This window comes from Onychomys torridus, chromosome 4 (assembly GCF_903995425.1).
Source record: "Onychomys torridus chromosome 4, mOncTor1.1, whole genome shotgun sequence".
NCBI lineage: Eukaryota > Metazoa > Chordata > Mammalia > Rodentia > Cricetidae > Onychomys > Onychomys torridus.
The window spans coordinates 6972462-6997410 of NC_050446.1; the positions used below are offsets into that span (position 1 = coordinate 6972462).

Here is a 24949-nt window from a genome sequence, read left to right on the forward strand (position 1 = left end):
GGGGCGGGGGGGGGGGGCAGGAAGCAGAGAAGAAGGGGCTGAGGCTCAGGATTCCCCAGTCTCATTAAGGCAGGTAACATGTGCTTCCATAAAGAAATAAAAAGGAAAAAGAAGTGAGTCCACAGGACAAATACAGAAGACAGCTCACAATGAGAAAGCAGGGTGTGGGGGGTGTGGGGGGAGGTGGCCAGAAGGTCCAGGTGGGTCCTCAGGGCAGGCTGGCAATGTCTCTCTCTGGAGGGGGGCCGGCTGGCTTTGGGCTGCTCTCATTGGCTTTTCCTTCAAACATCATGACCCTGGTTTAGAGATAAAGGAAACAGAACAAAAGGGTTAGGATTCCTCCCTCATACAGAGATCTCCCCAGCCTTGTTCTGCAGGGTCCCCAACAGAATGCCCCCAAGGCATTCTGGGAAGGCCTCATGAAAAGATCACACTGGTAGCTGTGTAGAAGATGCTGCTGCTGGTCCTACTTCATAGAGGAAAAAACTGGGGTACAAAGTGGCAGTGGGACTCCCCAGCTGCTCAGGCAGTCCAAGGTGGAAAAAGGGACAACCCTCTAGGCCTCTGGCTTCTAGGCCTGTGCTTTCCCCTATCCAAGCTGTCTGAACAAGAGTGGGATGGGCCAGAGCTCTGCTCAAGAATTCCATCAGATCTTAAAAAATAACAACTCCCCATTGGCTGGTCAGCCATGGGGGTGCACGCCTTTAATCCCAGCACACTCTGGGAGTTCCAGGCCATAACACATTCCAGGACAGCTAGAGCTACTATTAAGAGAGACCCTGTCCCAAAAAAAGGAAAGAAGGAAGGAAGGAAGGAAGGAAGGAAGGAAGGAAGGCCTACCCTGCCTCAACAAAACCAAACAAAATCCTTCCCCACTGGGCTACAAATCCAGTCCACTCTGGGGAGGAGACAATGTAGGCTCAAAAACATAACCTTTTGGGGAGACTGCATTTTAGTGCTGGCCTACTGCTTCAAGCTGAGTGACTCAAACAGTTAACCTCTGCATGTTTATACAAAAATGGGCATGCCACAAGCTCTGGCCAACTGGAACATGGGCTCAGGAGCCAGTCCCTTGACCTTGTCGGGCCTCAATGAGCACCTTGAATGAGTGTGTGCAAGTGTGTAAAAGCCAGAAAGTAATCTCAGAAATCACTCCTCGGGTGCCTCCTCTTTTTTTCTTTTCTTTGATACAGGGTCTCTTGGTGGTCTGGGACTTGCCAAATAGGCTGCCTGGCTAGTGAACCCCAGGGTTCCACCTGTTTCTGCCTTCTAAGCACTGGGATACAAGAATGTGCCGCCATACTAGCTTTCAATGTGGGTTCTGGGAACGAAACATAGGCCATGCCATTTCCTAACTGAGCTGTCTCCCTAGCTGAACATGTTCCTTCATTAAGCAAGACAAGTATAGTTCTAAAGATGCACCACATGGATATTTGCCCTCAGCTGGGCAGTAGGTGGAAATCACCACAGCATCTCACTAACCCTCAGGACGATGCTTCCTGTGCTGGATTCTCCACTTTCCACAGAAGACAGAGAATCAGCCAGGAATGGTGGTGCACACTTGCAATCCTGGCTCCTGAGAGGCTGCCTGAGCTATACAATAAAACACACACGGACACACACACGCAGACACACACACAAACGTGGACATGCACACACACAGACCCAGGGACACAGACACACAAACATGGACACTGACACACAGACACAGGGACACAGACACACAAACATGGACACTGACACACAGACACAGGGACACAGACACACAAACATTCACAGGGGGACACACACACACACATAGGGACACACACACACACACAGGGACACACACACAGGGACACACACACACACACACACACACACACACGCACGCACGCACGCACACATGGGTACACAGGCATACACACACAAGGAAGAAAGAAACCAAAGTTCAAGGTCAAAGATAACCTTCTCAGGGTCATTAGGGAACAAGTAGCGGTGTCTAGATCAAGCTAGAGCTGACCCTTCTCAGGGGGGGGGGGTGAAAGAAGTTGGAGACAGGCCTCAGGTAGCCCAGGCTGGCCTTAAATTTGCTATGTAGCTGAGGATAGCCTTGAAACTCCTGTCCTTCCTGCATCTACTGCCTTAGTGCCTAAAACACAGATGTGCCCACCCTACCATGCCCATCTAGAGCGGATTACAGACTGTCAACTCACCACAACCTGAGGGGTAGGAACGCACTTTACAGATGAGGGAGCAGGTTCAGAACATGTTGACAGGAGGGGAGGGATGGAGCAAAGCGGTTAGAGCATTTTCCTACCATGTACGAGGTCCTGGTTTCGATTCCAAGCTTCTTAAACAAAAGGAAGGGGGGGGGGGACGGGGAGGGAGGGAGGGGGAAGGAGGGAGGGAGCAACCATAGTCAGGTCTCGTATGGTACATGCCTATAATCTCAGCACTTGGGAGGCTGAGGCAGGAGGATTGACACAGCTTTTGAAGAGAGCCTGGCTGCACCGTGAGTAGCAGGCCAACCAGAGTTACATGGGGTACACAGTTAAGACTCTGAAAATCTTGTCTCAAAAAACTTAAACAAAACAAAACAAAAAGCCGGGCAGCGGTGGTGCATGTCTTTAATCCCAGCACTCAGGAGGCAGATGCAGGCAGATCTCTGTGAGTTCGAGGCCAGCCTGGTCTACAGAGTAAGTTCCAGGACAGCCAGAGCTACACAGAGAGACTCTGTCTCAGACAACCAAAACAAAAAGATAGACAATGCCGCTATTATTTTTGTCATTCATGAGGCCTCCAATCTTGGGGTTTGCCATGCACCCCGATGGAGGCTAATCTCTCCAGGTAAGGCAAACTCCAGCTCCTCACTCTGCAAGAAGGCACATGAATTGTCCGCCCACTAGGGGATGGCCCAAGTGTCCTGAGCCTGGGACCTCTCCCCACAAGATGTCCTCACCTCTGAGACCCTATGAGGTGAGAAGGTACTCACAGTTTGAGGACAGCAGACCGCTTGCCCAGCATCATATTCACAAAGTCTCTATAGGAGATGGTGTCACTGACACCCCCTGTCACCTCCGAGATCATCTTCTTCATCTCCAGGTGGGTCTTGGGGACCCCCAGCTTCTCCATCATCCTCTTTAAAGACATCAGATCTGCCAGGAGGAAAAGCAGATCTGTTGAGTGGAGACAGGACACTGAGGCCCTGTAGGGAGCCAGAGATGCCCCATTCCTGTACCACACAGCTAACAGTGACTGCCTCTTTCTGCAGGCTACAGCCAGTGATGCTTCTGCTGCAGACACAGGGGTGAGCCTTCCTTGCTCTCTTCAGAAGTAGTAAAAGCCAGCAAGCAGGTGGGGACCTGGGCTTCTAGAGTCAGACTTGGGCTGGGATCAAGCTTCAATCCTCTTGGCTTGGGGGTCTGGGGAAGACTGCTTCACCTCTCTGGGATGAGGGGTGACACATGTCTTCAACCCTAGCAGCTGGAAGGCTGAGGCAGAAGGATCACTGCAGGTTTTAGGCCAACCTGGGCTACATAATGAGGAAGGCCTAGGGAGACGGCTCAGTCAGTAAGTTGTGCAAGCATGAAGAACTGAGTTCAAAGCCCCAGAATAAATACTCAAGCACACTGGTACAAGCCTGTGATCCCAGGGATGGGGAGACAGAGACAAGAGGATCCCAGAGACTCACTGGCCATCCAGCCTAGCCAAATCAATAAGCCCAGGTCCAAAAAATTAAATAAAGAGGAAAGCAATTTAGAAGACCCTGATGCCAACCTCTATCTTCTACACACAGCCACACACAGATGCACCTGTATGAGTGTGTGGGCACATACAATCAGTTTGGAGGAGAAAGAAAAAGGAAGAAATGGTTAACTAGGCGTATGCAGACATGATATATGCGATGCTCTCCCAGCAGGTCCTCTGCATTAGGGTGAGCCAGGGTGCCTGGAAGTTAGCCTGTCCCTGGGCACTCAAAGTCAAATGTCCTCTGGCACAGCACGGCAGAGACCACTGCCACAGACAGCCACCTGCCACTCCCATTCTGCTGCTGTAGGACTTTCCCGAGGCTAGAAGGACAGGGAGCCAAAAATACCCCTCAGTGCAGGAAAAGCAACACAAGGAGAAAACAGAGAAACAAAGGAGGCACCGAAAAGTCACTCCACCCCAGGGGCCTCCGCCTGCTCTCCGCTCCCACCAGCATCTGAGGCCATTTCCTGGGAATTGTTCACAGCGAACAATGGATCAGCTAATGAGGGTGGGCAGGGGCAGATCTCAGGACTGTCAGCCGGGCGGGGTAAGGTGGGCAGCACTTGTGTAAGACCTGAAGCTGCTAGGCTCTCAGGTCTTCTGTGGGAAAGAGCTCACGGCACACACACTAGCCACCAAACTTCAAACTGGCAAGACTTCTCCTGGAGACATGTGGCATGGGGCTGCTGAATGCCCTGACCCACTGTGCCCCTCTCACTGGTGAGATTTACCCTACAGATAACCAGTGGGGGGACCAGATCCATCTAGAGATGGTCACTGTGAGTTGATCAACAACAGTTAAAATAGAAAGTGGTAGATTGGCGAGACAGCTCAGCAAGATGGATAGGGAGCCTGCTGCCGAGCCTGAGACAGGAGCCTGCTGCCGAGCCTGAGACAGTTTGATCCCTGGAACCCACACGGCAGAAGGGACTTGACTCCTGCAGGTTGTCTTCTGACTGTCAAACACATGCCATAGTGGGCCAGCCACTCCACGTAAACAAATAGATGACAAATGTAATTTCAATTTTTTTAAGCTCAGAAACAGTAATCCAAATGTGGGAGTGCATGCCTCTAAACCTAGCACTGGGAAGGCTGAGGAAGGAGGATTGCTTGAGACCAGCCTGAGCTATATAGTGAATTCTAGTCACCCTTAGTCAGAAAAACAAAAACAAAAACCCACTGAAGATAAAGCTCAGTTAGTAGGGCACCTAGCACTCACGCAGCCCTGGGTTCCACCCTCTGTCCTGTTTAAAGTGAGCTTGGTGATGCATGCCTGTAATCCCCATACCAGGAGACTAGATGATCGGGCACTCAGTCATCCTCAGCTACATACTGAGTTACAGACCAGCATGGCCTACCATGAGACCTGTCTCAACACAAAAATATGAAATCATCTGAAGCCTAAAATTCTAAATGGTAGTTCTTCATGCAATGGAATAGGCTGGGTAGCGACAGAGCAACAGAGAACCTGCTCGGAAGCAACGCAGGAACTGAGTCCACCCCTCAACACTGGGGACCCACCAAATCCTTTCACTCCTGAGTCCTGGTGTTCCCATCCACAAACTGGGGATGATTGAGCAGCTTGGGGCACAGCCCAGCCCTGCTGGTGAAGAGCAAGCTACAGTTTCCCGCCAGGATGCAAGCACCCTGGGACTCCCTGCCTTTGCGGCCCCAGCACCTTGATGGCAGGAAGCAGTGGTTTCTGCTGGAGGTGAGAGGCAGTGTCCACGCTCCCTGCCAACCGCAGGACAAGAGAGAGCAGTGAGCACAGACAACCTGGGGAGGAGAAGGAAGCAGCTATCCCCTGGTCCAGGAGTCAAGCAGCCTCTGCAGGCCTGGGTGGGACCGAGCTCTAGGCTCTGGAGTAGGAGGCCCAGGAACCCAGCATGGAGGCACACCGTGACAATTCCCAGGCAGTGAAGCTGGGCCAAAAGTAGAAGGGGGGCTGGAGAGATGGCTCAGCGGTTAAGAGCACTGGTTGTTCTTCCAGAGGTCCTGAGTTCAATTCCCAGCACCCACATGGTGGCTCACAACCATCTGTAATGAGATCTGGCGCCCTCTTCTGGCCTTCAGGGATACGTGCAGACAGAACACTATATACATGATAAATAAATAAATCTTTAAAAAACAAAAACAAACAAAGAGTAGAAGGGACCAGAGTGGGCTAGGCTTGAGGCTGGGTAGAAAGACAGGTGAAGGGGTTTGAGGAGGGAGAGGATCCCCTTGGCCCTGAGGATATGCCTTAAGTTGCATACTGGCAGAGTCAAGAATTTCAACCTGAATGAGAGAAAAAACAAACACAAAACAAAATCCTGCTGTGAATGTCCTGCATAGAGGCAGTATTCTGGTCCCTGAGAGATTTCTAACAAGACCTACAGAACAGCCGGCCAGCTGTGCGCACAGTCAGAATGTGTGTGACCCCTGAGGTTAACTTTCCCAGCACACCCTGTTGTCTGTTCTGAGAAAAATCTTCCAGACAAGACCATGGTCCCTGTTTACAGTCGGAACATGTCTTGACCTCTTAGTGACCTGTGTATGTTAAGAATTCCATTGACCTTTGTGACCTACAACTTAATCTTTCCAGTCTGTTAAGTCTGTATAGTGCCTCATAAAACACTGTAAAATCTCACTTATAAAAAGACAAATTCTTCAGATAAGAAGTATGCAAAGACATTTTTACTTATCTTTTAAACTTAGATATTGATTGTACCCTTTCAATGAAGTAATCTCAAAAGTCACCGAAATCACATAGATAGTTATTGTTAAGTTTTTCCTTTCTTGGTAGCTTCGATTTGCTTTGTGTAATTCTCTCTGGAGAAGATTACACTACTTCCACTACCGTCCTTCCTCTTTTTTAATTATTACTGTACTTTTTAAAATTATGTGTCTATGTGTGTGCTTGTGCACACGAGCACAGTGCTCACAGAGGTCACCAGAAGGTGCCAGGTCCCCTGAAGCTAGAGTGACAGTTACTTGTAAGCCATTATTTATTTATTTATTTATTTTTTTTGCCAGAGCTGAGGACCGAACCCAGGGTCTTGCGCTTGCTAAGCAAGCGCTCTACCACTGAGCTAAATCCCCAGCTCCTGTAAGCCATTTCATATGGGGGCTGGGAACCAAACTCAGGTCCTCTGCAAGAGCAGTTAGTACACACTCTGAACTGCTGAGCCATCCTTCCAGCCCCTCCTTTTTATTTTCATTTTTTTTAAGATATATTTATTTTTATGTGTATGAGTGGTTTTTATGTGCATTGTGTGTGCTGTGCACTCAGCGGCCAGAAGAAGGTGACAGATACTTTGGAACTAGAGTTATTAGGAGTTGTGAGCTATTGTGTGACTATTAGAAAATGAACCCTGGTTGTCTGCAAGGGCAGCCAGTGCCCTTAATCACTAAGTCACCCCATCCAGCCCCCCATTTCATTTTTTAATGAAGTGAATTTGGAGTTGACTAAAAGGTTTTAACGTGGATTCAAACATGAACATTAAGAAAAGGGGGTGATGTTCGGTATGGTGGGAAACCCTTCTATTGGCAGATGGATCTCTGTGATTACAGGTCAGCCATGACTACATAGCAAAACCTTGTCTCAAAATACAGGAAAATAAAGAAAGAAAGAAAAAAAAAAAAAAAAGGAAGGAAGAGGGCCATGGCTGGCATGATGGGTGAGCAGATCAAAGTGCCTGCCACCAAGCCTGACAACCTGACAACTCATTTAATCCCCAGACCCCAGAACCTACATGGTAGAAGAGAACAGATTCCTATAAGTTGCCCCCCCACACACAAACATACACATAAATAAGTGATAACAACTCAGTCTGAAATTCTTTTTTGCTATATTAATCTCAGAGCCACCTCAATGGAAGTCTCTGAAAAGAATTCAACACTTATTGCCCTGTGTCCCCTGCTGCTGGTGACAGAGTGGCCAGGCCATTGGTCCCATTAGGGACATATCAGGATGTTCTTTAGCCTCACTCAGTGCCTCTCAGCAGACCAGCAAGGCTCTGGGCTCTCAAGCCTTCTACCCACCCTCTGCCACCAAGGTCTCACTCACCAATCTCGCCTTCATTGTTCAGATCAAACTCCATGTATTTCTCTGGAAATCACAAACAAAAGCTGTTGTTAGCTTGGAAGCCACAGCTCTCCCTGCAGAGCCCAATGATTCCTTGGAATGGGCCGACTAAAAACTTGGGGAGCCCTTGACACCCTCCCCAGCCCAGTAGTCCTGTCATAGCTGTTGTCTCTGGAAGAGCCAAAAAATTTTCCTGATACCAGACAGGCAAGAATCAGCTATGGGGAAACTACAGTGCATGTTGGCAGCTGTGTCTCCTGATGGTCACAGTGTTCCTTTGTGGTTGAATATGCTAGAGTCTCCAGTTTGGTTGTTCCCACTGTACAAGGGTGTATACAAACACACACACACACACACACACACACACACACACACACACACACACACACTAACATAGGGTCCGCATCCTCAAAAGATTAAATGTCATGATGTTATTTTATATTACTTAAAAATGTAATCTAAGAGTTGGGGATTTAGCTCAGTGGTAGAGCACTTGCCTAACAAGCGCAAGGCCCTGGGTTCAATCCTCAGCTCAAAAAAAAAATGTTATCCATAGATATAATATATAATGTTACTGCTCGTGGTGTTGATACCAGCCTCCCTTGTATGATTTTCAAGAGACTCATGGGAAGAAATAATCCTAAAATGGAGATCTGATCTATTATGATTTGGATCACCTTCCGCCAATAATATGCTACCCACATCATGAATATCCATAAAAAAAAAAAATTTCCTTGTATTCTACAAAGCAAAAGCTCACTCCAATCTCACTTTGGAATGTTTGCTTTGTTTCACCTTGATAAATCAACTTCTGCTTAAACTGTCTACAACTCTTGATTAAATTGTGTGTGCCTGTGCGCGTGCGCATGTGCGTGTGCGTTCGCATGTGTATGATGTGTGCGTCTGGGATGTGTGTGGAGACCAGAGACCACTGTGAGACGTCAGTTCTCCTTCCATCCTTCCATGGGTCCAGGGATTGAACACAGGTCATCGGGAGTTTTTGTGGCCAGTGCTTTTGTCTGCTGAGCCATCTTGCCATTACCAGACTGAATTCTTTCTTTTTTTAAAAAAAGATTTATTTATTTGCTATGTATACAGCATGTATGACTGCAGGCCAGAAGAGGGCACCAGATCTCAATACAGATGGTTGTGAGCCACCATGTGGTTGCTGGGAATTGAACTCAGGACCTCTGGAAGAGCAGCCAGTGCTCTTAACCTCTGAGCCATCTCTCCAGCCCTGAATTATTTCTTAAAGATCAGTATCCACAATATTCCAGCTTGCACCACTGTCTTACAGGTACCCCATGGGAAACAGCAATGGGTCACAATGACCCTGGTAGGAAGAAGGTAGCTTCCTTAGAGTAGGCTGCAAAGTGAAACAAACTATGTTCTTGGAGACTTAGAGGTGTAGGGTGTAGGTGGGGCAGGCCTTGAGGTGCCTCCAAGTATCCTAGGAGGTGCTGATGGGCAGCTAGTATGGAAAGCCTGGCTCTGAAACTGAGATGCACATGTGGGACCTTCCCCAAAGCCTGCTGACCTTGAGATAGCAACTCCCAAGCCAAAGGAGACCAGCAAGAGGTAATGGGAGCTGCCCCAGGCTTGATGTCTTCTGACCAGGGCTGTATGCCAGCAAGCTCTTGTGTAGCTTTGGACATGACACCCCTACCTCAGCAGAGTGTGGTCTATTCTGCACCACAGGACAGCCAGGATGAAAAGCACACTGTTCCCCTCCACCCCCCTGGCTGGCACCTCAGTCTGGAGTGTCCTCCCAGGTATGTTCAGGCCCCTCCTCACAGCTTCAACTTCCGCTGGCACATCCATGGGGTCTGGTGCCCAGTGAGCACCCACTGGATACAGTGAGCACCCACTGGATACAGTGAGCACCCATCTAGATACAGTGGGCATCCATCTAGATACAATGAGCACCCATCTAGATACAGTGAGCACCCACTGGATACAGTGAGCACCCATCTAGATACAGTGAGCACCCATCTAGATACAGTGAGCACCCATCTAGATACAGTGAGCACCCATCTAGATTCAGTGAGCACCCATCTAGATTCAGTGAGCACCCGTCGGATACAGTGAGCACCCATCTAGATACAGTGAGCACCCATCTAGATACAGTGAGCACCCATCGGATACAGTGAGCACCCATCTAGATACAGTGAGCACCCATCGGATACAGTGAGCACCCATCTAGATACAGTGAGCACCCATCCAGATACAGTGAGCACCCATCTAGATACAGTGAGCACCCATCTAGATACAGTGAGCACCCGTCGGATACAGTGAGCATCCATCTAGATACATTAGAGTGAATGGCTTGAGAATCTTTGCGTCTCTCCAACTAAAGTATGCTTCCCTAGGACTCCCTGCTCAACAGACCCAACCTTACCCCCCAATGAAGATGTGACTTCAGAGCCCAAGATCCTGTTTTCCTTCCTAGAACCCCACTATCAGGAGTGGGCCCCTGTGCCCTTTGCACACCTCTCCTACAGGCTTCCCACTCCATGACATCATATACCTAGGTTGAGGCCTGGGGCTCTAGAGACAGACTGACAGGGCTTAAGGCTCAACTCTGCCCTAAGTGAGCTATGTGTTCCTTCTGCCAATAATCCTACCTCCCCAAGCCTGAGTGTGTTGGCCAGTGAATGAACAATTTCACCATCTGCCTCCTAATGGATGGGGACGAGGGGTCAGCAGAGCATGCTGGCTGTTGTTGAACAAGGCTTTATTTACATGGGCTGACACTCAGCACCTGCCGACCATTATTAATATCACTGCCATCTAAGTCCTGGCCAACATGCTGTGAGCCAGATGAGGCAGGCAAGCACACTGGCAGGTACTTGGCCTTGGAATGGGAAGGATGCCCAAACTGCAAACATCCTGGATATCCTCTGTAGAGCTCTCGGTTCCCATCCCCCAAGTGCACCCCAGAGACAGGAAAGGTGGGTCTGCCCACTCCTTGTGTGCCCAGGCTCCTCTCCTTTCGAGCCACTGGCGGAGGACCAAGGACCAAGGCCCCGAACAGAGGAACCTTTATACTGCCCCTCTCCCCGCACAGGCTCCTGAGCCCTGTTTTCTTTTCATCCCATGCTGTTGGGATTCAATGGGCAGAAACTCTGCCCCCCTGCCCCACTGTAGCGACACAAATGTCTATTCTCCACAGGGGCTCCTGAGAGGCTCCACCAGGGAGGGGAGATGCAGAGACTGCTCACAAAGGGCAGATTGTGTGCTGGGGCCCTGGGAGTGCACAAGGCTTGGATGGAGAGGATAGGAGCCAACCTGAGCCACACTGGGCAACCATGGGACAGAGGGCAGGGCCAGATCAGGCCTGCAGCCAGAGGTCCAGTGGTGGAGGAAGGAGAAAGGGCCTGCTCCTGCCTCTTGGGGGGACCCCTGTCTCAAAGCCTGACGGGAAGCTGGGCATTCTAGCTAAATGAGAGCTGTGGGCTGTGTGTATGCCACAGGCTGAGGGAGTAGCCAGCTCTTCTGGGGGCAGTTGGGCAGGCAGCCCTGGCTCACCTTTGAAGGCTGCAAGCTTTTCCGGCAGGTTCTCTTCATCGCTGTACTTCTGGTCACAGAGGAACTCCTACAGAGGTGAGACCACAGTACTGAGCCAGGGTTGGGGGCAAAGGTCACCTATAAGCAACCCATGGAGCATTCATCCTAGCTTCCTGTGAATCCTCAAGGCAGATCCACAGTCACCTTGGTGGCAGGAGGTGTTCTCTGAGCTTGGGGACAGGGCTTACCAGAGCCATCTACTTTAGGGGACCGAAAACCTTCAGGGATGTGCCTTGTACTGTCCCCAGGACACCAAGCTCCCAGGATCTGGGAAGCTGTGCATTCCAGAGACAGCTCCAAGTCTGTCATTCACTTCTTAGGTGTGTGGTCCTCAGCAAACGACCTCTCTGTGTTCACTGGACATTACCTTCCCCACCAAGTGAGCATCAGGGCTGACTACTCCTTGAGGCTGCAGGGATGACATGAGAGCAACGTATGGCCTGAGGTACCTCTCTCTGGCCAGAAAATGACTGAACGTTACCCTTACGAGATCACTTAACTCACACCTCCACCCTCCCCTGTAAAATGAGGTTTAATCCCTGGTGTGCTTCCCTTTAGAAGCTACAAAAGAACCGGATGGATACTGTGGGCAGCTACAGGGAGGAACCAAGAGTAACAGCAGCCTTTGGTGGCACTCAGGCACACTGGCTCTCTTCAGACCCCCAGGAAGCCTCAGGAGGTAGCTGCCATTACCAGGCCCGTTTTACGTCTGAGGAAAGTGATGCTCACTCAGTAAGGAACCCTGCCGAGCTCCACCATATTTAAGCCCCTTTAAACCACAGCATTGAGAGATGCAGAGTGAGGGTGGTCTTCACATCTGGTCTCTCGGCTTAAAACAAAAAGCTATCCCAGCCCTTGGGAGGCTGAGGCAAGAGGATGGCAAGTTCAAGGCCAACCTGGGCTACATATCAAGAGTCTGACTTAAAATAGCAACCACAAAGGGCTGGAGAGATGGTTCAGCATCTGAGAGCACTGGCTACCCTTGCAGAGCACCTAGGGTTCAGTTCCCAGTTACCCACATGGCAGCAGCTCACAACCACCTGTACTCCAGTTCTCGTCAATCTCTGACCTCCAAGGCCACTGCATGCACATGGTACACAGACATGCATGTGGCCAGACATTTATATACATTAAAAAATATTTTTAAAAAAATAGGGGTTGGGGATTTAGCTCAGTGGTAGAGCACTTGCCTAGCAAGCGCAAGGCCCTGGGTTCGGTCCTCAGCTCCGGGGGGGAAACATAAAAAACTATGCTGTCTATGAGCGCTGGTACCTGACTGGACAGGGGCAGTATCAAGGTATCTTAGTACACCTCTGCTCAGCTTGTAATGAGCTAGGTGTCTGGACAAGACAGACACAGTCCCATCCAACCGTTCAGACTCTGCTAAGCACTGTTTCCTGTAGACCACACCTCCATTTTTCCACTCATCATTCACTGGGCGTTTCCTGAGGGACCACAGGCTGAATGCATTTATCCTGTGCTGCACTTTGGCATCTGGGAGCGGTGAATAGGGTGGATAAAGTTTCCCATCCTAGAACTAGAGTCCACACAGTTGGGGAGGCTATGGAAATGGCTCCATCGGGTAAAAGTGCTTGCCACACAAATATGAAGACCAAGTTATACAGCCAGTACCAAGTCCAAAGCCAAGCCAGACAGCATACCCTTGTAACTAACTCCCAGCACTTCTGAAGCAGAGGCAGGAGGAGCTCTGGGGCTTGCTGGCCAGCCAGCCTAGCCCAATCGCTGAGCCCAGGTCTCAAACAAGCAAAGTAGACAGTTCCTGAGGAAAGGCTCCAGAGCAAGGTTGACCTCCAGCCTCTACACACATGTGCATACATGTGTACGTACATGTATGCACACACATAACTAATAAGTAACACTCAGATAAAATGTGCTAATCAATCTTTTTCTAAATTCCCACTAAATGACGCCAGCCTGTATACACACATCTTGCGAAGGAGAGCTCACTTTCTCTCCAGTCTATTGTGAATCCAGTAGACAGAGATGACAAGGACCTAAGTGACCTCTGTCTGACCCTTCTGCAGCTCAGATTCCTCTGCCTTCCTCAGTATCCTCTGACAAAAGGGGACAACCACCTGCACATCGCCCCAGGTTCAGAAGGGGTCATGTGGCTAAGTGTTGACTGTGACCAGAGTTATCTTATTAAATCCTCAGCCTTTCACATTCTGATTTTATGGGCTGGAACTCAACCAGAGGGGTTACAGAAGATGTCTAGCCTACACAGCGCTAAGGACTACCAGGAGGAACCCACCTAGCTGGAGACAGATCCTTCTCCCTAGGAAGCCAGGGCTGTCCCCTTCCAGCTGGCTCTGTGGAGAGGCTTTCCCTCTGGACTCCCTCTCACAGCTCTTTGCCTAGCTCCCCTATTACCAAAGTGGGACAACTCACTCTTGTTGGTGACCCCAGCAAACCACTACCTCCCAGGGTCCTGATCCCTCGTCTGTCCATTTAGGGACAGGTTGGGTCAGCAGCTTTTAGACTTCGGGGCAGTAAGACAAGGGCATTAAAAGCAGGGAGACCCTACTTAGGACCGTGGACAGTGAGCATGAGTACAGAAGTCAACCAGCTCTAACTTTAACACGGCATCTACTTAGTTCACTTCTAACTCACTGTGTCTCCATGTTTTGTTAGCATCACTAAAGCCTGGATAGCCTCATGTGGTGCAGCAAGGGGCTGAAGAGACATCTCAGTGAAGTGATTGCCACGCAAGCCTGAGGGCCTGAGTTCATCCCCCAGCACCAGGCCAAACCAGGTGAAGCAGCACAAGCCTGTAACCTCAGTGCTGGGGGGTAGACACAGGAGGATCCCTGGGGCTCCCCCGCCAGAGGGCTCATCTGACCAAATGGAGGAGCTCCAGGTTCAGTGAAAGACCCTGTCCCCCAAAATAAGGGGGAAGCCAGGCATGGTAGTGCATGCTTTTAATCCTAGCACTTCAGAGGCAAGTGGGCCTCTGTGAGTCCAAGACCAGCCTGGTCTGCATAGAGAGTTCCAGGCCTGACAGAACTACATGGTGAGATCCTGTCTCAAACAAGTAAAGTTTACATAAGTAAACAAGTAAGTAAGCAAATAAATAAATAAGGAAGGTAGAGAATGGTTAAGGAAGACACACACACACTAACACACACACATACACACACACTCACTCATACACACACACACACACTCACACACACACACACAGAGAACCAGCATGTGACACCTCAGAGGAAAGATCCAGAGGACCTGCTCTGCTCTGCTCCCATACTATGTGGCGGGGCAGAAGTTCTGGGAATTTCTGCAGGGCTGGGAACGGGCAAGGCTCACACTGCAGAAGAGACTAACAGTGGATCCCTCTCACTGGACTTTCAGACTGCTCTCAGAAGACGCAGCAGGGGTGGGTGGGGTGGGGATGAGGAGTGCGTTTTGAAGACCTCCTTTATGCAGAGGAAACATTTTTTAAAGCACATATCTCCATCTTACATATTACTCAATTAATGTAGTATATCTCCCTCCATTCTCCCATCTCCTGCACCTCCACCATCCAGGCCTGTTTTCCACACTACCTCCTTTTGTTGAGCTCATTCCTACCTCGGAACCTTTACTCCAGGTTTGCCTCCCTCCTGAGTGAAGTTTCTCCACCCGTCTGCAAGATTCTCCCCCCCCCCCCACTTCAAGACTCTGATCATCAAGGTTCTCCCCTAAGCCCCTATTTTTAAACGAGACAGCCTGTCCATCAGTCTACCTCCACTTGTAATCCGCCTGACCTTGCTCTGACTCTTCTGTCCCATGGAACGAATGGTCCCTGCCATGGTTTCCACTGACGCTGCTTTCTTCAGATGCTGCCCATTGTCCAGCTGACCCTGTGAGGATCTGCAGAGCAGGTGCTCAGGTGTTTGGGAAGGAGTGGGTGAGCAGAGACCCGGAGACGAACAACTTCCCCAGGGTCTCATCACTCGCAAGTGGCCGAGCTGGGAACGACCTCCCAGGCCAGGCAGCCTGGCCTTTGTGCTCATCCACAGCTGAAGAGCAGAAGCCGTCTCCGAAGTAGGCATGGGGAGGTGCGGACCAGGACATGCTTTTCAGCTAGTGCCCTCTGATGTTAGATGCTCAGTCTTCTGCTTTAACTGGACTTGGAATTGCCATGGAAACACATCTCTCAGAAGGAATGTCTGTGAAGGTGCTTCCTGGGAGGTAGAGCAGAGCAAGGAAAACCACACCCTGAAGGTGAGCAGTCTCCCAGGTGGCCCTGGAGCCCTCCACTAATAAAAGAGGGGAAAGGAGGCAGCCAGCTGAGCACCAGTGCCTGTTTCCTGACTGCAGATGCAATGTGGCCAGACACTCCCTGGGACCCGCCTTTTCGCTGGGATGGGCGTGCCTTAGGATTGTGAGCCCTCCCTCCTCAAGTTGTTTCTCACCAGATCTTTGGTCCCAACCTTGAGAACAGTAACTTACAGATGCCCAGCACCCTATAGTGGCCAGCCTAGAGCACTCCTCACTCCATCAACAAGTGTTTAGAGAACTCAGAAGAAACCTAACACTTGTCCCCACCGCTGTGTACGACAGACAATGGGGTGGACTCCGGGAACGGATTCACATCTTCTTTTAGAACCAACAGTGGCAAATGCTTGGGCCACCGGAGTGACCAGGGTGGGAAAAGCAGCTGACCCATTCATTCATGTGTGGGTAGGTAGCCCTGGGTTGGGACAGCTGTGTCCTTGGCTGGGAGCAGGAGACAGGTGTGCAGGAGGCAGGGCGGGAATTCAAAGGCTAAGGTGCCAGCTTCCAACATAACTCCAGGCTTTGGACTCTTGGTTCTTGCTCAAGCACAGCCCAGGTTCTTCCCTGAACCTCCCCCACATCCCTGCTCAGCCTCTGGGGAAAGCTCTGCCCAGAGGCCGGTACCCTTGAGCTGGACCTTGAATCCAGGCTATGGAGAGAGATAACAGTCAGCCTTGATATTTGGAAGAAAAGCCAAATAATCAGCAAGGGATGAACTGGGGTCAGAATGCCTGAATTTAATTCACTTAGTCGCTGTGTGAAAATTCGCATCTTTATCTGGACCTCAGTCTGGACATCAGAGGAGTGAGAAGATCCTGTTGTCTCCTAGGCTTGTCTTGAAAGCTGGTGTGCACTAGTGGACACCAGTCAGTACTGAAGCTTGTTAGGAATTTAACGTGTACTGTGCTTAACTGTCAGCTTGTCACCCCTGCTGAGACCACCATCCATTATTAATCACTTGCCTGGCCTGGGGCTGCAGACCTCTCATTCCCTTCCAGGTAGCTAGCCATTTGACAGATGGGATGAGAAACTAAGGGGGCTGAGCACTGAACCAGTTGAGGGTTACAGAAGATTTGCACCTCCCCCAGGGTCTCTATCCCTAGGCCATCTCAGCTACCACCTTGCCCCAAACAAGGAGGTGGTGGTCAGGCCACAAATTTCAGGGAAAAGAAAGACAATGGGGGTGGGGTAGGGGTGGGTGTGGGTGGGAGGGGTGTCACCTTTCCTGAGGCAACAGGTTATTCAAGGAAGGTCCTCCAAAGCTCTCAGGAGTCAGGAGTCCTGTTCCACTGGTTGAGGCTACCCCTATCTTCTTTCCCAATCCAACCTATTGTCCCCAAAGATAAGTTTTTCAGGAAACACAAGAAGCTGAAACACTAGAGTGGCTTATAAGACTCCAGGGGAGGCTTGGGAAGATGGCAGCTTGAAGCATCTATCTAGCATCAGAACCCAGACCCTTCTGGATCTCAGAGAACCTGGATTGTGCTCCGTGGTCAATAACTGGGGAAACTGAGGCCCCCCAGGGATTGATCCCCCTAAAGTCATAATGGATGGACTCCAGGTGCAGGGCAAGAGCTAAGAAGGGGAAGGGTGAGTCAAGTTGACTGGGTGCTACCCCACGTCCCCCATCTAGTAGTGCTCTGTGGCCCTGGATGACTTACTTTCCACACTGGGCCTCAGTCACCTCCTTATAAAATGAGGTCACAGTGAAAGACCCTTCACAAGTCTGCTGTAAGGATTAAAGGGACCCCATTCGGCTGAAGATGACATATATAAAGCTGGCCTTACTATCATGTGTCAGTCACCACCACCTAACCCCCCCAGCCACACCCAGAAAGCAGAGAAAGCAAGAGAGGGCCATCTCCACAGGCGGCTGGACCCTCTGGTTACCGCTCCTTAATGGCAAGCTTCTCTTAGTCCTCAAACTCCTGGCTTCCACGATGGAGACAGCTCTCCACCTGGTACAGAGCTCTGCTCGCCGCAGCCCCAGGGAACTGTCTCTGCTGGCAGCCACCCTGGCTCCCAGCAGTCTTGGTCAACCACCTGAGAGAAACAAGAAAGTCTCTCCCTCCACCCCAGCCCCATCCCAAAGGCTCAGAGGGGTTAGTTCCGTGAGGAAGAATTTACCACCAGCTAGGTGTGGTGGAGTGAGATGGGAGGATCAGAAGCTCACGTTTATCCTTGACATGAGACCTTGTCTCACAAAAAAACAACAACAACAAAAAAAAAAAAAACCCCACAAAAACACAAAGAAAAACAAAAAACAGAAACAAAACAACAAAAAACTCAAAAGCACCAAACGCTGGCAAGTCCATGCTGTGTCAGACCTCTGGAGTTGCCTGCCTAGCTGATTCAACTCCTTTCCCGAACATTTAGCCTGTTCAAGGCCTCTTGTTTCTGGCCCTCCCTACACATCAGCTACATGAGGCCTGAGGACATAGGTATTATCTCGAATGCAGGAGGCTCTAGGTTTGATTCCCAGCACCACTATAAAAAGAAAAGGTGAGCTGGGCGTGGCAGCGCACGCTTTTAATCCCAGCACTCGGGAGGCAGAGGTAGGCAGATCTCTGTGAGTTCGAGGCCAGCCTGGTCTACAGAGTGAGTTCCAGGAAAGGCGCAAAGCTACACAGAGAAACCCTGTCCCAAAAAAACCAAAAAATAACAAAAAAAAAAAAAAAAGAAAGAAAGAAAGAAAGAAGGAAAGAAAAAGGAAAGGTGAGTGGATATCACCATCCTAGAAGCCAGCCAACAGACTAGTGGCTGACGCCCTGCGAGTGCCAAGGACAGGCAGCACCATGCTGGGATCCTGTGGCCTCTGACACAGCCCACAGGCTCTCAAAGGGCCAGGGTCAGGCCGCAAATGCCCAGCCTGGCCCCTGGCGAGCAGCAGGAACCTGTAACAAGCACCCACAAAGACAGCAGGCTCACATTCCCCAGGCCCTTCTGGGGCCTTATCCGGACACAGTGTCCTCGCCAATAGTCAGGCAGCTAAAGAAAACCACACACACATAAAGCAGACCTCACAGAAATTCCATCTCCAGCTGCCTGTGACATGGCCACAGCAAGGTCACAACTGGCCAGACCTGCAAGGGACACTGAATCCCCAGAGGCCCACGTGACCTCTTATCACCATCTCCTTTATAATATATTAAGGGAAGAGCAAGAGAGCCGGGGTGCCCTCAATGCCAACAGGCAAGGACAGAGCGGCACAGCCAGGGACACTGGAAAAGACACACCTGCACAGTCTCCTGGGTCATGTCTCAGTGGCCCCACGTGGCTGGGAGAGCGGGCAGGAGACACAGTCACTCTGGACAGAGATCTCCCTGTACCCCGTCCTGCACCCTCCCAGCTTCCTTCCCAGATGAGCACAGAGGTAACTAGTAGGGACCTAAACAAGACAGGGAATGCAAAGTGTCCTTCACTTGACCCAAGAGGGCTGAGACATGGGGACAGTAGCCAGAGATCCTTATCCTACATAAGCAAGGGAGGCCTGGGCCACCGCAAAGCTGCAGCCACCTGGTGGACTGGGGCCAGAGCAGGCCATGGATGATGTCTGGAGTCAGACAGACTTCATCTGAGCCCCTTCCTTGGCTGAGTGACCAGGGCAGGTGACTTCACCAGGCTGGGCCCTGCATTTCCTCATCTCTAAGATGGGTATCATCCCTGCCCCAGAGGAATGTTCAGAGTTCTCTCTTCACACCTGACACGAGCGTTATGGAGCACTCCACTGAGGCAGATCTGAGCTGACGCATGGTGAACACCAGGCATGGAACATTGCCACACTCACATCCTCCTGTGTTCAAAGATCCTGGCCAGTCACAGGCTCATCTGTAGCCTCCCCACCAACAATCCCCAGCTCCTCCAGATCATCCCCAGTGCACAAGCACTCCAAGGGGTAGCCAGCCCAGCCCCACGGCTTCTCTAGGTTCCTATGGGAAGACAGAGGAAATTTCTCCCATTGCCATATAAGGCTGGGCCTGGCTGGCCTGGGGTCACCTACCATGCCATCAGGGCGTGGGGAATGCCAGCTATGTGGAGGGAGTAGGAGGCACTTGCCTGGTCCAGCTTGATCCAGTAATGCTGACATGTACACACACAGTGTGGAAGGGGGCTGGGTGTCCACAAAAGGGGTCGGTGAGGCAGAGCTGAAGCAAATATATCTTTAGAGTCTGAGCCCCACTGTGGCTGGTTCTGTTGTTTGAAACAGGGTCTCCCTCTGTAACCCAGGCTACCCTCCTGCTCGCTCACGACTCCCAGCTGCTTTGATGACAGGCAAACACCACCACCTCTGGCTAAACTGTGGCTGTTTAATCTCAGGCAATTAAGTCAAATTCTCTGAGCCCGGTAGTCATAAAATGGGAATGATAGTACTCACACCACACAGTGTTAAGAGTAGTCAACATGTCTGGTGCAGAGCCAGCACACTCCAAGGAACCAGAAAAAGGACAATAGAAACCAAAACGGGGGAATCTCGAGATGGCTCAGTGGGTAAAGGTGCTTGCTGCTAAGCCTGAGGACCAGAGTTCAGTCCCTGGGACCCACATAGAAGAAGAGAACTGACCTCTCCAAGTTGTCCTTTGGCCTTCAGACAGACTGTGGTATGTATGCTGCACACACTTACATATACACTAATAAGTTAATGAAAGTTTAAAAATACTTTTTGTTATTGTTTTTATTCAAGACAAGGTTTCTCTGTGTAGCTGTGGCTATCCTGGAACTCACTCTGTAGCCCAGGCTGGCCTCAAACTCAGAGATCCGCCTGCCTCTGCCTCCTGAGTGCTGGGATTAAAGGTGTGAGCCACCACCGTCCAGCAAAAATACTTTTTAAAGAAGAACTAAAGTGAATCTCTAAAAAGCTGTAGTATGTGTCACTCCATGCCCCTCAGTGTCCCCTAGCCCCACCAGACTGCTAGCCTGCGACTCCCTGTGACAACAATTGCTAAGACTGAGCGGCCTTGCTGCACACAAACAGCCAGCCCATGGGGAAAGGCCCTATGGGAAGCTGGAAGACTCTGCCCCAGACAGCAGCTGGTGGTACCCATGCTTGTGGGCAACAACAGCTGGTCACACAACCCCCGTGTTGTGAGTCACCAAGTCATGCTGTATGCTTTCCTGCTTACATGAGGTCAAGAGGCACTGCTCAGTGCAGGCCAGCTCAGCACCCCAGTCCTCACTCCAGTAGGGCAGAGAAGGTGTTCTCTAGTGAAAGACAATCTGACTGTCAACACAGCTCTCTAGAATATTGTATTCTGAGGACACTTCATTGAAGCCATGGCCATGGGTCAACCAGACTGGGACCCTCAAGCAGAGCCACCCAAAACCCAAGTCTATCCTTCTCCACTGACACTTGCAAGGGTCCAAAAGGGGTGGGCCCACTGCTCCACTGCAGGGAAGAGGGAGCAGCTGGTATGCTCCTGGCATACCTCCACCTCCACGCCCACTCCCTATACCTGAAGACTTCACACAAACGGTGATGCTCATCACAACAGCAAACTGCATTTCACAGACCTCATCTGGCTGGGAAAAAATCACTACTATTACCTCTCGCTGGCCAAGGAGGCCCAGAGAGGTGCAGCTGCTTGATGAAAGTCACAGAGCCAGTGCTTGGCAGGCTGCCTCCTGGCTCTGACTATAACGCAGTCACCTTGGCCTGTTGTAATGCGGGAGTGGTTCAGCCACCTAGCACAATCCTCTAGGGACCCATCCTCTGGGTAACACTATGGCCCCATAGAGCCCAAGCTCTTGTGGGAGATCTGAAAAGGGCATCCTGCAGCAAAGACACTAGGTCGCAAGCTGTGACAGTGGCTCCCTCCCTTGTGGAATGGCTCAGACGCTTGCCCTCTCCAGGTATTTGAAGTCCTGACGTGGTCAGATCACAGCTCCCACTAGCCCACTTTCTGCAGGGCCAGTACAGTCAAAAAACCAGGCCCTGACAGCCACAGGCCCGCCCCTTTTGAGCCACCCAACCCATCCTACCCCATCCCAAGCCTTCATCTGTAACCCCAAGGGTGGGGTTAGCACAGAAAGTGCCAAGGTCTCAGCTCTTTAGTCGCCTCTAAGGTCACCTGATGCCCATCTCCAGCTGTCTTGGCTTAGGGTCCTATTGGCTATGGGTGGAGTACCCTAGCTCAGAACCTGCCTAAGTGGCCCATGGGGCTGTATGAGGCAATGGTCCCAGGTTCCTGTCCAGAAAGCAAAAGCAGCCAAGGCTGGGGTGGTGCTGAGGGACCGTCCAGAAGCCCAGCAGGCCAGACCCAGCCCAGCCAGATGTACATGGCCCCTGAAGCCATGCTTTAAGACAAGCACCAGGTGGCAAAGGAGGAGGAATATAAGAGGGTCCAGAGCCTTCCAGGGAACTCCTGGAGCTTGTAGGGGGCGGGAAGAGATGCCTATCTATGTCCAGGTAGTAAGGAAATAAAGGAATAGGAAGGAAACCCTGCAAAGAGATCACAGCCCCCACATCTCCAATGACCTCCAGGGTGCTGACCCAGCTCCCCACCAGGGACCCGGAGCTTGTCCCTCTGAGTATCCAGAGACCAAAGGGACAAATAAGGGGAAATGTCTAACTTTATATCAGTGGGCTACTTCTGCCTCCCTAATGTATTAATAACTCAATGGCAGAGTGCTTGCCTAGCATGGAGAAGGTCCTGAGTTCAGTCTCCAGTACAGGGGAGAGAGAGAGAGAGAGAGAGAGAGAGAGGGAGAGAGAGAGAGAGAGAGATCTAATACCCTCGTGGGATGTCTCCCTAGAGTCAGACCCCAGACCATGCCAGCTCCTTGACTTACTGAGCCCACAAAGTGACCGACCCTGAGGGAGGTGAGGAAGACCTTACTGAAGACACTAGTCATTTCTGAACCCGGATCCTGGGAACCGTAAAGCCACAGGCTGTGTCACCTCCGCGCTTTGCCAACCCAGGAGGCCCTGACACCTTTCTTTATCTCCAGGGATCTACACGCTCAGTAGCAAACGTACGGAGCTGCTATTGTGTGTCTGGCAGCAGCGGAAGGCTTTCTTTCTAGAACTTCCCCAGTCGGTTCAAAAAAAAAAAAAAAAAAAAAAAAGGCAGTCCCTCGGGCAACTTTTCTAAAAGCTGGTGAAAAGCTGTGTGTTGGAGTTGGAGGTGGGAGGCGACAGGGAAATGCCAGCATCTGCCAGCCAACCCCTAGTGTTAAGTTCTGTGGTCCATGGAGACAGCATTGGCCCAGGGGTCCCTTCTGGCGCCAAAACCCTTAGGTGGTCCCCAGCGGGCTCCCGGGAAGCCCCTGCCCGCCGGCACCGGGTTCCTTCACCAGCCCCACCTCCCTGGTCAGAGAGTTACAACTTGCAACCGGAGACCGCCAGGCAGCGAGCTAAGGGGTGGAGTGGACTTACCTGGAGTCGGAGGCCACACGGCAGGGGCCCGAGATGCAATTGGGGAAGGCCAGGGGAAGGAAAGGGCTGATTTTGTCTGGGGGATGGGGTGGCACAGTGGGGCACAAGGAACCCGCACGCTGTCCCCCGCGGTGGCGCGGCTTACCCTGTTGATCTCCGCCAGCCTCCTCTCCTGCCGAGCTTTGAGCAAGCCGAACGCCTTCCCTCCTGCGGGAGACAAAGAGGCGGCGGGGAAGCGAGGCGACCTCCCGGGCCACGCGCCCCCTCCGAGTTCCCGCGCGTGCCGCGCCGCGCGCACAGGTGACAACCCGGGGACGCCGGGCGCGGGACAGAGCGGGGACAGCAGGCGCCTACCTTGGAACCTGTTGCTGACCGCGACCGACATGGTGTGCGCCCGACTCCGGCCAAGGCGAGGGACGACCGGGAGGAAAGTGCGCCTGGTCCAGAGTTTCGGCGGCTTGTGGCGACGGGACCCAGGGGCGGAGGGACCGCGCGGCCCGACACACCCCGCCCCGCCGGCGGCCCGCCTCCCGCGCCCCTCCCCGCGCCCGCCCGCGCCCAGGGCATCAAAGCGGCTGTTTTGCTGGACGCCTAGCCCGCCGCCGCCGCCCCTCTACTGGAGGATGCGGAAAATGCACAACAGCCATCTCTCCCCATCCACCACAAGAGACAATGTCACAACTCAGTGAGAAGTTCGCAGAGCTGGTTGTGAGGATCAAGTGCCAATAGAGGTTGTCACCTTACTGTCGCCTTTGCCCGGTTGTGCCACTATGACACCAATTAAATCAATTAGAGAAATGTGTTGTTAATAAAGACTTTGTTGGGTGTTCACGGTTACCTGACACTTGCCTCTGTGTGTGTCATTTCATCCCCCAACAGGATGGGTATGCCTATTTGAAAGAAAAATCTGAAGCCTGGGACACAAGTCCTCTAGGGTGAGAAAGAAAGCAGCCAGTGATTCCAGATGAAGCCAGGCTGTGGATGCAAGAACTGGAGACTTGTAAAGAAAGAGATCATGAATTCTAGTGTCCAATCGATCTTCTAGAGAAAGGGTCTCCGTCGAATTGTTAAACTGTGGACACAGGCACAGATCGATTGTCTTGGCCAGGGGAAAGAGACTTCGCAGCCTCTGCTATGTCTCTGGGGATTGGGTCCAGGAATTCCTCTTCCCTGGATTTGTCTCGGGTTTAGACTCCTTAGGATGGGGTCCTGGAACCAGATGATTCTCCTTTTTCAGGGGAGAAGAATAGTCAGGCTCAGGGAGGGGTCATACAGAATGAGATGGGGCTAAGGTGAGCAAAGATTTCAGGAGGGCATGGACCCTTGCTCCTAGGTTACCCCCCTCTGCCCATGTGTTCATCCCAAGCTCCCACCGAGCAGAAGATTGCAAACAGGAGGAGGTACTGCAGTGTAGAAGTGAGGCTGTCAAGGGCTTGGAATTCAAAGCCTACATGATAGTGCTCCCTCTTAAAGCTCAGGCAGGGCTGGCCGGTGGTGGTGCACGCCTTTAATCCCAGCACTCGGGAGGCAGAGCCAGGTGGATCTCTGTGAGTTCGAGGCCAGCCTGTTCTACAGAGCGAGTTCCAGGACAGGCTCCAAAGTTACAAAGAAAAAAAACAAAAAACAAAAACATAAAAGCTGGGGCAGGAACGGGTCCTAGAATAGGCACTCAATGGTCCAGTCCCAGACTGCCTATTGCCCCAGGTAATTGGGTTGGCTTTTGTTGTGTGCCAAAACTTTTCCTGGGGAGATGAAACACATGTGCCTACCGCACCTACTCACCACAGTTAGGGAACCCAGGACAGATCAAAGTAGGGATACCACCAAAGTCCAGCCTGGTGAACAATGAGTTTTATTGGGGTTACTTACAAGCATACAGGTGAAGGGTTACTTACAGGAGAAGAAATGACTTACAGCCAGCTGCACCACCAAAG

General features: G+C 51.4%; 1 protein-coding gene across 1 annotated transcript; it reads right to left on the bottom strand.

Annotated features, from left to right (window-relative positions):
- Nucleotides 1–133: 133 nt before the first annotated feature.
- Nucleotides 134–23494, bottom strand: Aif1l (allograft inflammatory factor 1 like). Its single transcript, XM_036185523.1, has 6 exons — nucleotides 23370–23494; nucleotides 23161–23222; nucleotides 11327–11393; nucleotides 7781–7822; nucleotides 2975–3137; nucleotides 134–296 (listed from the first exon to the last, which is right to left on the bottom strand). The coding sequence occupies exons 1-6, from the start codon at nucleotides 23398–23400 to the stop codon at nucleotides 209–211; spliced, it is 453 nt and encodes a 150-aa protein (XP_036041416.1). The 5' UTR covers nucleotides 23401–23494; the 3' UTR covers nucleotides 134–208.
- Between the last annotated feature and the right edge of the window lie 1455 nt (nucleotides 23495–24949).

What these genes read in the sequence shown, in the direction of transcription:
- Aif1l (XM_036185523.1), bottom strand. Translation starts at nt 23,400, where the DNA reads ATGTCGGTCGCGGTCAGCAACAGGTTCCAAG. An exon ending in GGTCAGCAACAGGTTCCAAG is followed by an intron (nt 23,223 to 23,369) that starts GTAGGCGCCTGC and finishes TGTCTCCCGCAG; the next exon opens with GAGGGAAGGCGTTCGGCTTG. An exon ending in GGCTGGCGGAGATCAACAGG is followed by an intron (nt 11,394 to 23,160) that starts GTAAGCCGCGCC and finishes TCACCTCTGTAG; the next exon opens with GAGTTCCTCTGTGACCAGAA.